This window comes from Mustela putorius, unplaced genomic scaffold (assembly GCF_011764305.1).
Source record: "Mustela putorius furo isolate JIRA1106 unplaced genomic scaffold, ASM1176430v1.1 tig00003834_pilon_pilon_pilon, whole genome shotgun sequence".
Taxonomy (NCBI): domain Eukaryota; kingdom Metazoa; phylum Chordata; class Mammalia; order Carnivora; family Mustelidae; genus Mustela; species Mustela putorius.
The window spans coordinates 97,753,639-97,767,977 of NW_025421987.1; the positions used below are offsets into that span (position 1 = coordinate 97,753,639).

Below are 14,339 nucleotides of genomic sequence, written 5' to 3' on the forward strand. Positions count from 1 at the left end.
AGAGCGATTCCTTCTCTCAGAGACTGCTTACTTGTGGAGGCAGGACATTGTGGAGGACAGTAGGTAAGTGTGTTCTGCAGGCAGAGAGAAGTGGGTATAAAAACACCCAAGGTTTCCCTGACCATGAACCCCTGGAATTAAAAACTGGAGTCACAAAGGCTAGTAGTGATGGCAGAGACCCTAAAAGCTAAGCCACAGATTCATTCTGCTCTCCTTTCCTTCCCACTTGCTGCTTGAAGCTAGATGTGGAATGTTTTTATGAATGTGGACATTATGCAAGCTACTTCTCCAGGAAATTTTTTAGAAATAGTTTCAGCTTCTCTGAGAAGGCCAGATCCCAACAAGCACTGCCTTGCCAGCCACACTTGTCTAGCTACCTGATCTACCCAAGGAAGGAGTCTGTTCTTCCCTGACTCCTCAATAGTATTAGTGAAAAGTGGGACATTACGATGATGGACGATCACAATCTGGAATTTGAGTTAATTCATGGAATTGGAGCCTGAGGAATAAAATGCCAAACAACAGCAGTGCTCAGACAACTCTAGACATGAATCGGGGCCATTGTCCAAAGGACAGATGTTTTGGGACTACTAAGAGTTGGCAGTCTGACCTCAAGCCAGAATTATTGAAACTACTTGCCTTGTTTACCAAAGTTTGGTCTAGAATAGGGGTCAGCCAACTTTATCAGTAAAGGCAAACTAGTAAATATTTTAGGTTTTGCGGGCCACAATAGGATTTTCTTTTGGGACTACTCCCCTCTACCATTGTAACACAAAAGTGGTCACGGTCAACATACAGAAGAATGAGCCTGGCGGTATACCAGTAAAACGCTATTAACAAAAATGAAGACTAGGCAGATTTGGCCCATGAGTCATAGTTTGCCAACCCCTGGTCTAAAATAATTCTCAGGGGTGCCTGGATGGCTCAGTGGGTTAAAGCCTCTGCCTTTGGCTCAGGTCATGATGTCAGGGTCCTGGGATCGAGCCCCGCATCGGGCTCTCTGCTCAGCGGGGACCCTGCTTCCTCCTCTCTCTCTCTCTGCCTGCCTCTCTGCCTGCTTGTGATCTCTGTCTGTCAAATAAATAAATAAAATCTTTAAAAAAAAAATAGTGCTGATGAAGATACAGAGTAACAGGAACTCTCATGCTGGTGGGAAAGCAAAATGGTACAACCACCTTGGAAAACAGTCTGACAGTTTCTTACAAAGCTACACATAGTCATAGCATAGGATCCAGCAAGTGTACTCCTTGGTATTTACACAAAGGAGTTGAAAACATGTCCACTCAAAAACCTGCATAGGAGTATTTATGACCGCTTTATTCGTAATCGCCCAAACTTGAAAGCAACTGAGATGTTATGCCGTAGGTGATATGGGTAAAACTGTGGTACATTCAGACAGTGGGATATTATTCAGAGTTAAAAAGAAATGAGCCATCGAGCATGAAAAGGTATGGAAGAATCTTAAGTGCATAGTACTGAGTGAAATGAGCCAACCTGGAAAGACTAAAACATGAGTCCAACTACATGACTTTCCGGAAGAGGCAAAACCATGGACACCTATACCCAAAGTGGCAATAGTGGAAAGATCACTGGTTGCCAGAGGCTGGTTTGGGGATGAGTAAGCAGAGCACAGTCAATTGGTAGGGTGGTGAAAATGTTCTACGATACCGCACGCTGGATACAGGTCATTATACATTATACATTCGTCCAAACCCACAGAATGTGCAGCAGCAACAGGGGAGCCCTAGCATAGCCTGCAGACCTTGGATGACGCTGCTGTGTCAGTGAATGTTCACCTGTTGTCACAAATGTACCCTCTGGGGAGGGGTGCTGATAAGGAGGAAGGCTATGCACGTGTGGAAGCAGGAAATATATGGGAGAGCTCTGTACCTTCCTCTCCATTTTGTTGTGAATCTACAACTGCTCTAAAAAATAAAGTCTATTAAAATAATTATTTTAAAAGAGTTAAAAGAAAAAAAAAAAGCCTTCCTGGGACAAAGCAAGTGTTGAGCACTTAGTATCTCATAAAAAACAGTAGGGCCACCACCCCTCTAACAAGGCACGAGTTAACATTTTAAGTAAAATAAAAGGTTTTTTTAAAAAGGCTCAGCCTTAAGTAAGCAACAATGCTTTGGACAATCCCAGGGAAGAAATGGAGTCAACTCCACTCAGGATTCACCAGACAAATAACTCCTGGTATGGCTTCTTTCCAGCAGTAAAGGACAGACCTGTCCGCTGGTCTTCCATGCCAGCAATAAGGGCACAGGATGGTACAGCTGGAAGGGATTTCGGTGGCTTTTTAGTTCAGTCACACCTTATTATGGCTTGGGAAGCTGAAGCCAAGAGAGAGAGGAATTTGCTGCCCTCCCCACAGTGAGCTAGTGGTTGGGCCAGGACACAAGGTGGCTGCCCTACTCCAGGAGAATGTCTGGGTAAGCAGGCATGGCTTCGAAGAGCTCCCTTTCCTGACTCCAGTGGAGCTGGTCTTGCAGCTGTGCCCCAGGTGGCCTAGCCTTCAGAGTGGGCCCTGCAAACATGAAAGCAGGCTAGGAACCAGGTGCCCTGGACAGGCTCTAGCTCCACTTGCTTCATCATCCATCTCTCAGATCTGTCAAAGAACACTGGGGAAAGCAAAAGTAGTCATTGTAGGGAGATATCGGCTCACTCTTTGACCTTGGGCAAGTTGCTGCCCTCGCTGGGCCTCAGTTTCCCTGAGAATGACAGGTTTCATGTAGACCCTTCCAGCCTAGATCTGAGGATTATTTTATTTATTTATTTTTAAAGATCTTATTTATTTATTTGACAGACAGATCACAAGTAGGCAGAGAGGCAGGCAGAGAGAGAGAGAGGGAGGAAGCAGGCTCCCCGCTGAGCAGAGAGCCCGATACGGGGCTCGAGCCATGATCCAAGCCGAAAGCAGAGGCTTTAACCCACTGAGCCACCCAGGCGCCCCAGCACTATTTTGTTTTTGATTTCTTAAAAAAAAAGTGCATTAGACCCACAGTTAGGGAAGGAAAGAAGCTTAAACAGTGCAGAAGTATATGCAGTAAGCTCCAGATCTCCCTCCTTTCCTAAACCCCTAGGACACAGACCCTTTCTCCCTTCCCCAGAGGCAACTTTTGTGGCCGGTTTCTCTTATCTTTCTCCAGAGGAATGTGTGCAAATATAAGCATACATACTTAATATGTTTGTGCATATCCTTTTTTATCACAAAAGAGAAGATGCTCTACATGTTGTACCTTATATATAGTTTTTTTTTTAATCAACGATTTTTATTGTAGGTTCGTAAGAACATTAACACTTCTTATCAGTCACTCAAACTTTTCTCAAATCAAAGCTCAGAATCATTTCATTTGACAGAGATGGAGAAAATGGCCAGCCAAGTCAACCATCTTCCTCCGACTTAACTCTACTCCCCGTTCCTACCACTTCTCCAGAGAGAGGAAAGATGTTGTGCCCTACCTGGTCTGAGAGCACCAGCCAGTGGTGTAGAAACCATTGCACTAATTCCCAGCATCCATTCAAGTCATCCATTCAGAAAGCTGGGGGTGGGATGTGCCCTCATCACTTCTTCTGAGAATTTTCACTGACTTAATTTGCAAAGTCCCCTTACCATCCCTTTCCTCTCTTCGTATGTCTGTATGCCTTGTATGCTAACCCAAAGAAAGTACCCCATTTCTTTTGGGGGGCTTCCTGCCTGTCCTTCCCTGTAAGACGGTTATGCATATTTCCCTAGAAAATAGGATGCTTTCTTTCAGATGGTACGAGGAAGCTCTGTCCAGTGTTAGAGACCAGAGATGCTAAAGATGGAATCAGGAGACTGCTGTCTCTCTGAGCAGACTCTTGCCCACCCACCTCTGTCTTTATTGTTTGACAAGCACCTGGCTCCAGAATTTCCACAAAAAAACTACCTAGAGGCATCCGCTCTTCTAAAGGTGTACCATGGATTAACACAACCAAAGAACTGAACATGCCTAGGAGGCAGGCATGAAGATTTTTAGGTCTGTTTCTGGGTGTAATCTGTTGTCATTCTTTGGATTTGTAACCTCTTTTTCCTCTCTCTCAGGTCCCATCAGTCCCTGCCAAGGAGCTCCCTGTCAAGATGGTTCTTCATGTGTTAGCCTCAACAATACCCATTTTTGCCTGTGCTCATTGGGATATTACTATAAATCTTTCACCTGCAGAAAAGGTGAGTTATAAGGGATGAATTGTAGAGCTGCATTTCAGACCTAAAGTGGAGTAGAAAATGCAAAATAATGTAAAAAAAAGAGCCTCCAGAGTAGTAGTAGAGGATAATTTATGGGCAACAGAGGCTCCTGCTTTTACCTCGGTGGAAACTAGAGGGACCACAAGGATTAGAGATAGTCCAAAAGCCAAACAGGTGTTCCTGTTTCAGCACTAATAATCTCATTTCTGGGATCCACTCTAAGTAAATGACCCCAAAGATAGGTTTGTGCATAGATGTTGGCTGCAAACATTTTTTTTTCCTTTTAAATAATCAGTAGCATGAAAACCGAAAAATGACTATCAATGAAGATAACACTTTTTTCATAGAGTATTATACAGTCTCTGAAAGCAATAGTTACGAAAAAAAAAAAAATAGTGATGGGTGGGAAAGGCACCCAGCTGGCTCAGTTGGTAGAGCATGTGGTTCTTGATCTCAAGATCATGTGTTCAAGCCCCACATTGGGCCCATGTGGAGCCTACTCGAATGAATGAATGAACGAATGAACGAATAGACAGGCAGTTATGAAGACTAGGTAATGTTTGGAAAAATGCTTTTTATGTAACAATAGTTAAAGAAGACTCATGGAATGATGACAATGTAAACTAACGCATGGAAAAAAAGCTGCGAGAATAATACCAAAATAAAAATGGTTGTGTTGGGTTGGGTGAGATTTTGGGTCACATTTTTCATCTTTCTAGACTTCCCATAATATCATCAATGTTTAGAATTTTTAAGAATCATCTGTGTTTTAAACAAAATGTAAATGGACCCTCTTTACATTAAATATTATAAAAAGATTCTGCTTAAATTTTAGGAAAGTTATTCCCTGGAACTATTACAGTGAGAGTATCAGAAACATCTGGTTTGGAAGATGGAAATTCTGTGGCCTATCAAAACTTACATTTTCAAATTACTGATTTTGTAAGTATTTTCCAACCCTTTTCTCTGTAGAAGTGTTCTTCATTTTAACACTTTCTTGCAGCACATAGGACTGGTGTTCAGGTAGGACACACTGGTATAGCTATCCCAGTTGCTGAAATAGTGAAAGGCACACTTACTGGTTGGTTAATTGCCGCTGTCCTGAGCCCCCTGGTGCCTGGTTGCCCAGGTCCTCCTTGGACCCTTGGCCCTCCCCATGATCTGCACCTATGTGGGTAATACCCGGCATGGCAGAGGGCCTTTAGAAGATTTCTCCAGCCCTGCCATGCCCATTGATAGAGAAGCTATTAGAATTTTTTTTGAGTAGCTATACCCAGCATGGAGCACTTCATAGGGCTTGAACTCATGACCCTGAGATGAAGACCTGAGCTGAAATCAAGAGTTAGATGCTTATTCAACTTAACCACCCAGGTGTCCCTAGAATATTTTTAAACACATCAAAATAATTATGTTTTAAAATAAAACTATTTGGGGGCACCTGGGTGGCTCAGTGGGTTAGGCCACTGCCTACGGCTCAGGTCATGATCTCGGGGTCCTGGGATCGAGCCCCACATCGGGCTTTCTGCTCAGCAGGGAGCCTGCTTCCCTCTTTCTCTCTCTCTCTCTGCCTGCCTCTGCCTACTTTGATCTCTCTCTGTCAAATAAATAAATAAAATCTTTAAAAATAAATAAATAAAATAAAACTATTTTTATAGAATTGGAGAGAGGAAAAAAACTGAAGGTCTTTTTTCCTTTCTACAATCAAATTTACATACATTTCTATACCAATCTGGCTTTTTTTTTTTTTTTAATGTTTGTTAAGGGAACTCTGTTTGAATTAATATGTCACTTTTCTCCACTGTTAAGAATCTCAAAATGAACAATAGCGTCATTTCATTTTGATTACTGTGAATGAATGTGTCTGCATGAAAAGGAATGGAAATCTCCATTCTGGAGCCACAGATGTTAGATCTGAAGGAGCTTTTACAGGACCTTCAGCCAATGTTTCCGAAAGTTCAGCTTTAAAGGGAAAAAACAGTAGCCTGTAAATATGTCTTAGAACCCTAAGTGGAGAAACTCTTATAAAAACTAAAGAAGACATTGAAGACCATATCTTTCAATTCAGAATTATTTCACTACAAAAGAGTTTTATAAGCAGAATTGGTAGAACATAAAATATCATTGTCCAGGTGATTTCTAGATAACATGAGAGCGCTTGTGCTCATGCCCAAACAGCTCCTGCTGGCGAGGCTAGGATAAAAACCATGGCTTTAGTAGCCCAGCCTTGGCCTTAGCCCCTTGTCATACCACCTGAGCTGACCATGACTTACCCTCTCATCCCGGACCTACATTCCAGCTCTCCCACTTGGATGGTACTCGGTGTATTGAGTCGCAACATCAGTGTGTTCCTAATTCCAGGGAACCCCTGTGTTGTCCCGTGGCTTCACTGAGCTGTGGCCACTATGTCGCCCAAGCTTGCTTTGGATATGGGTGTCCAAAAGACCCCTTCTGCCTTCAGATACCAATTTTAAGACTTGATCTCAGTCAGGTCTTAATTTCAGAGGGACCAGGGGGGGATAGAGCATTCTTCTAATTTCCAGGAAGCGCTTCTCCTGAAGGGGATAGTGGGAACTCTTTTGCAGCTTCCTGGAGACAGGAAGAGAGAAGCAATAGACTTTCTTCAAGGTCCTCTTAGCAGACGCTTTGTAGCCCTGGGGCGTCCCAGCTCAGGCCCTGTGTGTCTCACAGCGTCCATTATCTACCAGCTGGATCCAAACAGTCTACAGAAGGATTTGGAGTTCCCCTGATATGTATGTGCCTGGCATTTTATGTGTAATATTTCAAATTAAAAACAGCCCAACAGAAAGGATGGTACTACGGTGCTATTTTGCTGATGAGGCCACCAAGGATCAGGAAGGTTAAGTGACTGTAGGTCACCCAGCTGATGAGGGAAGAGGTATGGACTTCATCCCAAACCTCCAAGCTGCTTCTCGAACTCCTCTTCACCTGCTGGCTGTGTTGTACAGTAGAAGCCTGGCAGGCCTGTTTGGGTAACTCCTGCCTTCTTGTCCAGACTTTAGTTTGAGACGTGTATATCCCAACATCCTCAAAGGGTGACCTGGAAGAATAAAAAAAGAAAAAAAAAGGGGAGGGAGATACATTCTCCTATGCCAAATGCTAATTTTGTAATCTCTCTTCTTTGGGAATAAGAAAATTAGATGGGCTCTGGTCAGTAGGCCAATGAGAGGGACTTTGGAGGTCATCCATTGAACTTCCAGGCCTCTGATGGTTTACAGAAATACCAGCTGCTCCTCGCATTTAAAAGAATTGAAAAAGGCATATAGATGTGTTCTGGACAAAAGGCTACCCAGAAGAATTAGAGTGTCAAATTTATTTGAATTTGACTAGAAGAAAAGAGAAGTAGCATCTTTCTAAAATCATATTGGTTGCCATGAAGAGAAAAATAATAAAAAGTCATGAAGTATAAAAGTTTGCACCAACCCAGTTCAGTGATATGTGAACTCATATGATAAAATAGGGAAGCTGGGCCTGTAGAGGGGAAGACTCGTCCAAGTCATATCTTCCACATTTAATCCATTCCGTCATCTGTCTGCCAGTGTTTGTGGAACAGTTCCTGGGGGTTGCCCTGTGCTGAGTGCCGTGGACTAGGGGAGGTTATGTCATCAGAAAGAGAAAAAACACCCTATTCTTGGCATTAATAAACTTAACGTGCTCATGGGGACCCTCACCCCAACTCCACCTTACCCCTGCTAGAGGTTGCAACTTTATCTCTGGCCCCTTGCAAGTATCTGGAGTTGTCTTCCTAGTAAGACGTACCGTACTGGAGCCCCACCCAGCACCCAAAGCCATGGGTCACATATTCCATCTCACTGGATGCACACTGTAGCCCCCTGTGGTAGGAATTACTCTCCCCTCCAGGTTTCTGAAGAGAAAGGTGAAGTTAAGCCACCGTGCAAAAGCTGACACGGAGAAATTTGGCTTCAGATATCCTTCCCCGTTCAGCTTGCTCCCTTCTGAGCCACGCTGCTTCTGAACATCCCTGTAGACTCCTTTCCTCTCCCCATCCTGGCACCACTGCCTAAAATGCTCGGAGGCTGGTCTCCTTTCTGAAGCTCCGCCTGGTTCTTGGCAACCAGAAGTGTCTTTGAATTTATGCGGTAGATTGTGTTGCCCTGTGGCGTTCACCTCTCCCCACTTCAGGGTGTAGACCCCTGACTCTTCACGGGGCAGGACCCACCTGTCTCCACCATCTGTCTGTGGCATGATGCCTTGTCAAGGTGGGCGATTAAAGAAGTGTTCCCTGGGGGAATGGAGGAGTGCACGAAGCGTGCTTGTAGAGAAAGAAGTCTTTAACAGACATGCAAACCGCGTATACAAAACTCCACGGGGACTTTGAAAACACAGACTGAGTAAGCTGGGCACCTTATTTTTAAAAGTATGATCACTGATTGGGCTGGGTGCCTTGGGTCTTTTTCCTACATAACTCTGACATTTCAGAACTGTATTAGTGTAAAACAAAAATTAATCAAAAGGTGTTGGGGCCCATATAAGGGACAGATTGCTGTGATGAGCCACGTGTATTTACACAAATGAGGTTAGAAATGTATTTGTGTGAAAACTCAGATCTAGGATCACGTTTCCCCCCCTTTGTGGTTATTAATACATCTCTTCGCCTTCCTCCACAGTTTAAAAGCATATTTGCCAATTCTGATTATGGACAGACTGTGATTGATAAAGTAAGGTAAGTTTGCTATGGACCGATGGGATACTTGGGAGGCCGGTGTATGTTTGCCTAACTTCGGGTCTTCTCTGGAGTTCTCTGAGGCCCTTCAGTGGCAAATCATAAGAAGAGGTGGTCAGTCTGAGCACTGGAGGGGTCTGTGCTTCCAGTGTCACACTGACCCTGGCCTGGATGGGCTGGTGGTAGCTTGGGGCAGCAAGATGCTGCCTGTGATTGTCTCCTTAGCAACCTGGACACATGGCCCAGGGTCTCCCTCGAACCAGTTGGTTTGGTTTCATTCCTTGGCTAAAACCACACCTGGTCAACCCCTAGAATGTGCATTCCAGAGGGCAGGGAAGAGAAGGAATGGCTCACAGTCGTCTCTTTTCTCATGGGATGGGAAGTAAGGGAGACAAGAATATCCCAGTCACAACCTAGCTACTGAGGGCCAGCAGTGAGCTCTTTCTGTAGGAATAACAAGCAATTACTGAGCATATCCATATGCAGTGACCAATGCTGGATGCCACCTGGGGACCTAGAGAGACAGAGGAGTCTCACGAAGTTAGTGATTCCATCATGGCCTTCTCTGAAGCATATCAATACACATGCACTACAGGCTGGGGAAAGAAGGTTCTAAGGTGAATGGAGTTGTACAGAAAAGGCAGCCCTAATGTAGTTACATTTTAGGGTTCTCCTAATCTGTCTTGATGAGCTTTGTCAGATCCTTTGTGGAGTAAGACACGGCATACCTGTTTGATACACACACATTCAGAGGAGACCTCCTATAAAGATGGTGAGGTTGGAACTTGGCAGTGTACAAGGGGCCAATGCAGTTGGTAGCCAAGAGGCCAGTGAGCAGCCTGACGGGGGAGGCATGGGGCTCACATGGCGAGAGGAAGACACCAGTCGAAGCCCTGAAGCTGGATGTGGGTATGCGGCAGACACCTGCTGGAGTGCCGTGCATTGTTTCTATCTGTGTTGCTTCTAGAATAGGGAACCCTACAAGTGTGATAGAGAGCTGGTCCCATGGGGTCATGGTGGGGAGGTTCCCTGATACTGTTGCATACATTTCCTTTTTAAAGGACTTACTGAAAGGGAGCCAGGAGCGTTCAGAGGCAACCTTCTACATAAGAGAGGGTTTCAGAGATGCATCAGCTCGGGTACCCCAGGGGATGTGCAGGGCCTTCTCTCACCTAGAAAGGCATTTCTTCAGCTCTGGTCCAGTGCCCCCTGCTCCCTGAGCTCTTTATCTATGACACCAATGTTGGAATCGGAAGGATCCTCAGAATTTCTCTCTCAAATCTCTCTTCAGAAAGAGGAGGCAGGCTTGGGGAAGCTGTGACTAGTTTCATTACAAGCCTACTGCCCTGATCATTTATGCTATGTCATTTGTCATTAAATATGTGGTGGTTCCATTGTTCCTTTCATTGTAATATCTTGCCCCCTAAATTGGAGCGTGCTCTAGTAGCTTCTTTGAATGAACTGTGCATGGCATTTCTTTCCTATCCTCACTGCAAAAAGATACCAGAGATTTCTGGTCATTTTCAACTGATAAAGAATGACTTGTATCAAATACCCTTTTCTCACTGCCCTGTATATTCCCTAGCCACCCCTAAATCCTATCATGAATGAATTGTTTTACTTTAGAATCTGAAGCCCATTTTGTTTCGGGAGACTTCCTTTGGTGATGACTGTTCCTAAACACAGAATTTGGTTCCGATTTTGGATTTTCTTGATTGTCCTGAAGAACTAACATAGCTGTAAACATTTTCTTTTTTTTAAGATTTTATTTATTTATTTGACAGAGAGATCACAAGTAGGCAGAGAAGCAGGCAGACAGAGAGAGAGAAGGAAGCAGGCTCCCTGCTGAGCAGAGAACCTGATGCGGGACTCGATCCCAGGACCCTGAGATCATGATCTGAGCTGAAGGCAGAGGCTTAACCCACTGAGCCATCCATGTGCCCCTGTAAACATTTTCTAAGTAGGTTGGCTATGTTTCCAAGCTTCTGATGTTTATTCAAAAGTCAGAATGGAAAAAAAAAAACAGGAAAAATATATCATGAGTCTTAAAAATGCATACCACAGGTTGAAGAGGGAAGGAGTTTTTGAAAGTCCTTTTTTCCTCTCTCTCTCTCTCTCTCTCTCTTTCTTTTTAAGATTTTATTTATTTATTTGATAGAGATCACAAGTAGGCAGAGAGGCAGGCAGAGAGAGACGGAGAAGCAGGCTCCCTGTGGATCAGAGAGCCCAATGTGGGGCTCTATCCCAGGACCCTGAGATCATGACCTGAGCCAAAGGCAGAGGCTTAACCCACTGAGCCACCGAGGCGCCCCCCACCATCTCTTTTAGTGGTTGTATCACTTGATTCCTCTTAGATGGTGGAAGAATTAGAACTTGGCACGGCAGTTCTTAGGGCTCCAAACTGTAGTGTTCATGTCTTGCTCATCGTAGGCACGTGGTATCTGGGGCTCTGATGGTGTTCTGTACCCCTGCTCCCTACGCCCCACCCTCCCTGTTTTAGTCTATCACGAGTACCAGCTCAGCAGGAGACCTACTCTCCATTTTCTACAGAAAGGGGCAAGTTTCAGATGTTCTGTGTTCTACTTTTGGTTAGCTGCAGACTTCTAGCTCCTAAAAAGGATTGTCCACAAGTTTTCTCAGTATCCTTCAGCAGGACATCGTTTGGCTGGAGATTACTGCTGAGCACACATTGGAAGAAAGCCAGATCTCTGGGCCTATAAATTGCCATCTTCCTGCACCCTCAGGCCCACCGTATTCGGGCCCCAGTTATGGATATAGGAGAGTGGATCGGGACTAGAGCTGGGAGGGGTGGCTGGGTGGGTCAGTTGGTTGAGCATCTGCCTTTAGCCCAGGTCGTGATCCTGGAGTCCTGGGATCAACCCCCACATTGGGCTCTCTACTCAGCAGGGAGTCTGGTTCTCCCTCTGCCTCTGTGATCTCTCTCGATCTCACTCTTTCTCAAATAAATAAATAAAAATCTTTTTTAAAAGGGGGGTGGTAGTGCGGCTGGGTGGCTCAGATGGTTAGGTGTCTGCCTTCTGCTCAGGTCATGATCTCTAGTTCTGGGATCAAACCCCATATCAGGCTTCCAGCTCAGTGGGGAGTCTACTCCCTCTCCCTGTGCCTCTCCCCCTGCTTGTGCGCTCTCTCTCTCTCTCTCTCTCTCAAATGAATAAATAAAATCTTAAAAAAAAAAAAAAAGGACTAGAGCTGGGAGACTGGGGAATCTGAGAGGTTTTGAAGACCGGTCTGTGGACCTTTTAGTTCAGTTCATCAAGTGATGGATTCCTTTCATTTTCAGCATCTCGTCTTCAGCAAGATCAGAGATGCGTGCTGGCGACAGTGCTGTTGTGCTTGAGGTCTTAAACATCTTCGCAGAAACTACAAAAGAAAATGAGACGACTGTGTCTGAATCCATTACAAATGCAACTCATAACGGCACGAGTGGTATGAAATACCATGGTAAGCATTCAGTACTTTTCTTCGAAGTCCTTTTGGTGAACATTTCTATTCTCTATGAGAAGCAGGGGGGAAGAAAAGCAGGAGACTTGAATCCACAGATGGGCCCTGTTCCAGTTAACTAGTCATTCCTCCTCCCTCTCTACCTTTGCTTGGTTCTATCCTTTCCAGCCGCCTCCCAAGCCAAGTCATCACACTGACCGGTTAGTTTGCTTCTCTCTTTGGAAGGTAGGAAGAAAGGAGAAACAAGGCTTTATACCAAGGTGTAGCTTCCAGATGATCCCAGAAAGCCTTCCTTGCCCTGTGTTTCCTTCAGGCTGACTCGTCAGCCCCCAGCACAGCTGGAACAATTCACTTTTGCTGTGTTACAAAGCACCCCTAAGCTTAGTGGCCTGAAAAAAACCACCATTTATTTATTGCCTTGCCGTAATTCCCCTCCCTTTTGTCTTGCTGACCATATTTTCGAATTGTCTCTGCCTCTCAGCTCGAAGTCTGTGTGATTATTATGGTTGTGAACCAGAGGAAGACCACTGTAGCAATAATTTGCTGTGTAAATGCAAGCAGGGGATGGAAAGACCTAATGCCCAGGTCCCTGTGTGTGTGGGTGAGTGTTCCACTTGCTTGTAAGTGTTCTTTGCAACCCATGTGTTCTCTTCTTTTGCATTTGCAAAATATGAGCTTTACTGCTCATGTTTCCATGTGCATTCCAGAGTCTGAGGGGTGTGGAGATGGGCTTTAGACACATGGACCTGGTGAGGCAGCTCATATGCCTCTTACAAGGACTGTTTGGGTACGCAGCTAGGGAACACCTCGCTTTACCCAGGAAAAACAGTATTAAAAAATCATGTTCTGTGGCATAGCACTTTGGGGGTCAAAGGGGTTGTTTCTGAAAATAACTCAGAAATTTTCTTTTGAAGCTTCTGCTGTCAGATGTCCCGACACTTGCAGTGCAGACCACAATAAGCAATGCTTAGTGAACAAGAACACTGGGAAGCCTGAATGCGTGTGCCTGCCAGGCTACAAAGAAAGTGATGGCGGGATCTGTCAAGAGTAAGAGAAGTCACTCCTTTCTCATCTTCCCACAACAAGGGATGGATGTATAGCATATGCATGGGTTGGAGTGCTGCCATACGTTGGTAGGTGTAAGAGCACCATCCTGTAATCGTTATCGGCATTGACAGTTCTAGAACATTCTCTGTGTGCCGGAACCGTGCTAGGTAATACGCGTCACACAGCAACACTGTCAGGAACAAATTCGTTTCCCATTTGCCAGAGAGCAAAGTGAAGCTCAGAGAATGTCAGTAACAAGCCCCAGCTTCCAGGCAGCAGTTGAGTGGCAGAGCCATGTGGCCTTGCCCCCGAGGGGATTCACAGTGCTCTGTGCCTCTGGGCTTCAGCTTAGTTTGAATTGCTGGATCTCCCTGAAGCTCAGAGGATGGAGGGTTCTGTCAGTAGGAAATGGGACCACTTGGAACTGTGTCCCCTTTTCTGCCTTCCAGAGCTCCATGGAAGGTGCTCACCTGGAGGAGTGGGAGGACAAGGAAAGGCAGTGGAAGAGGAGAAGGAGAAGGGGGAGCAGGTAGAATGAAAGGCAGATGGAAAGGAAGACATGGCAGTTGGGTGGGAACTCTGATGTGTTCCTCACAGAGACTCTACACCGTGGTTTCCATTCTTGTATCTTAGGTGTGCGTTTGGTTACAGTGGAGTTCACTGTGAAGACCGTGAGTATAAAAGTTTTGCTTTGTTATTAAGCTTCTGAGAAATAGGGAACACATTCAGAATTCTGCCCAGGATTCAAAGTCTCTGGTTCCCTTCAAAAAGAGCTAAAAAATCTGCCTACATTCTCTGTTCTGCATCATGCCAGCCCATGCCTGCCTTGCGGTCATAGGCAGCAGCCCCTCCGTTAAAGCAGATGGCGGAACCCGGCCCAAGAGGTGGGTTCTCGACTTGGCCAGACCAGAGGAGGGCGTC

The 14,339-nt window shown here is 45.1% G+C and overlaps 1 protein-coding gene across 3 annotated transcripts in view; it reads left to right on the forward strand.

The window, feature by feature from the left end:
• MUC13 (mucin 13, cell surface associated) overlaps positions 1-14,339 on the forward strand; it is a 30,792-nt gene that overhangs the window by 9,729 nt on the left and 6,724 nt on the right. For all 3 annotated transcript variants that reach the window (XM_045088783.1, XM_045088784.1, XM_045088785.1), the window contains exons 4-10: positions 4,067-4,189; positions 5,043-5,149; positions 8,854-8,909; positions 12,211-12,371; positions 12,853-12,972; positions 13,286-13,418; positions 14,052-14,089. In XM_045088783.1, the coding sequence (XP_044944718.1) occupies positions 4,067-4,189; positions 5,043-5,149; positions 8,854-8,909; positions 12,211-12,371; positions 12,853-12,972; positions 13,286-13,418; positions 14,052-14,089 (738 nt within the window). The remainder of the gene's footprint in view (positions 1-4,066; positions 4,190-5,042; positions 5,150-8,853; positions 8,910-12,210; positions 12,372-12,852; positions 12,973-13,285; positions 13,419-14,051; positions 14,090-14,339) is intronic.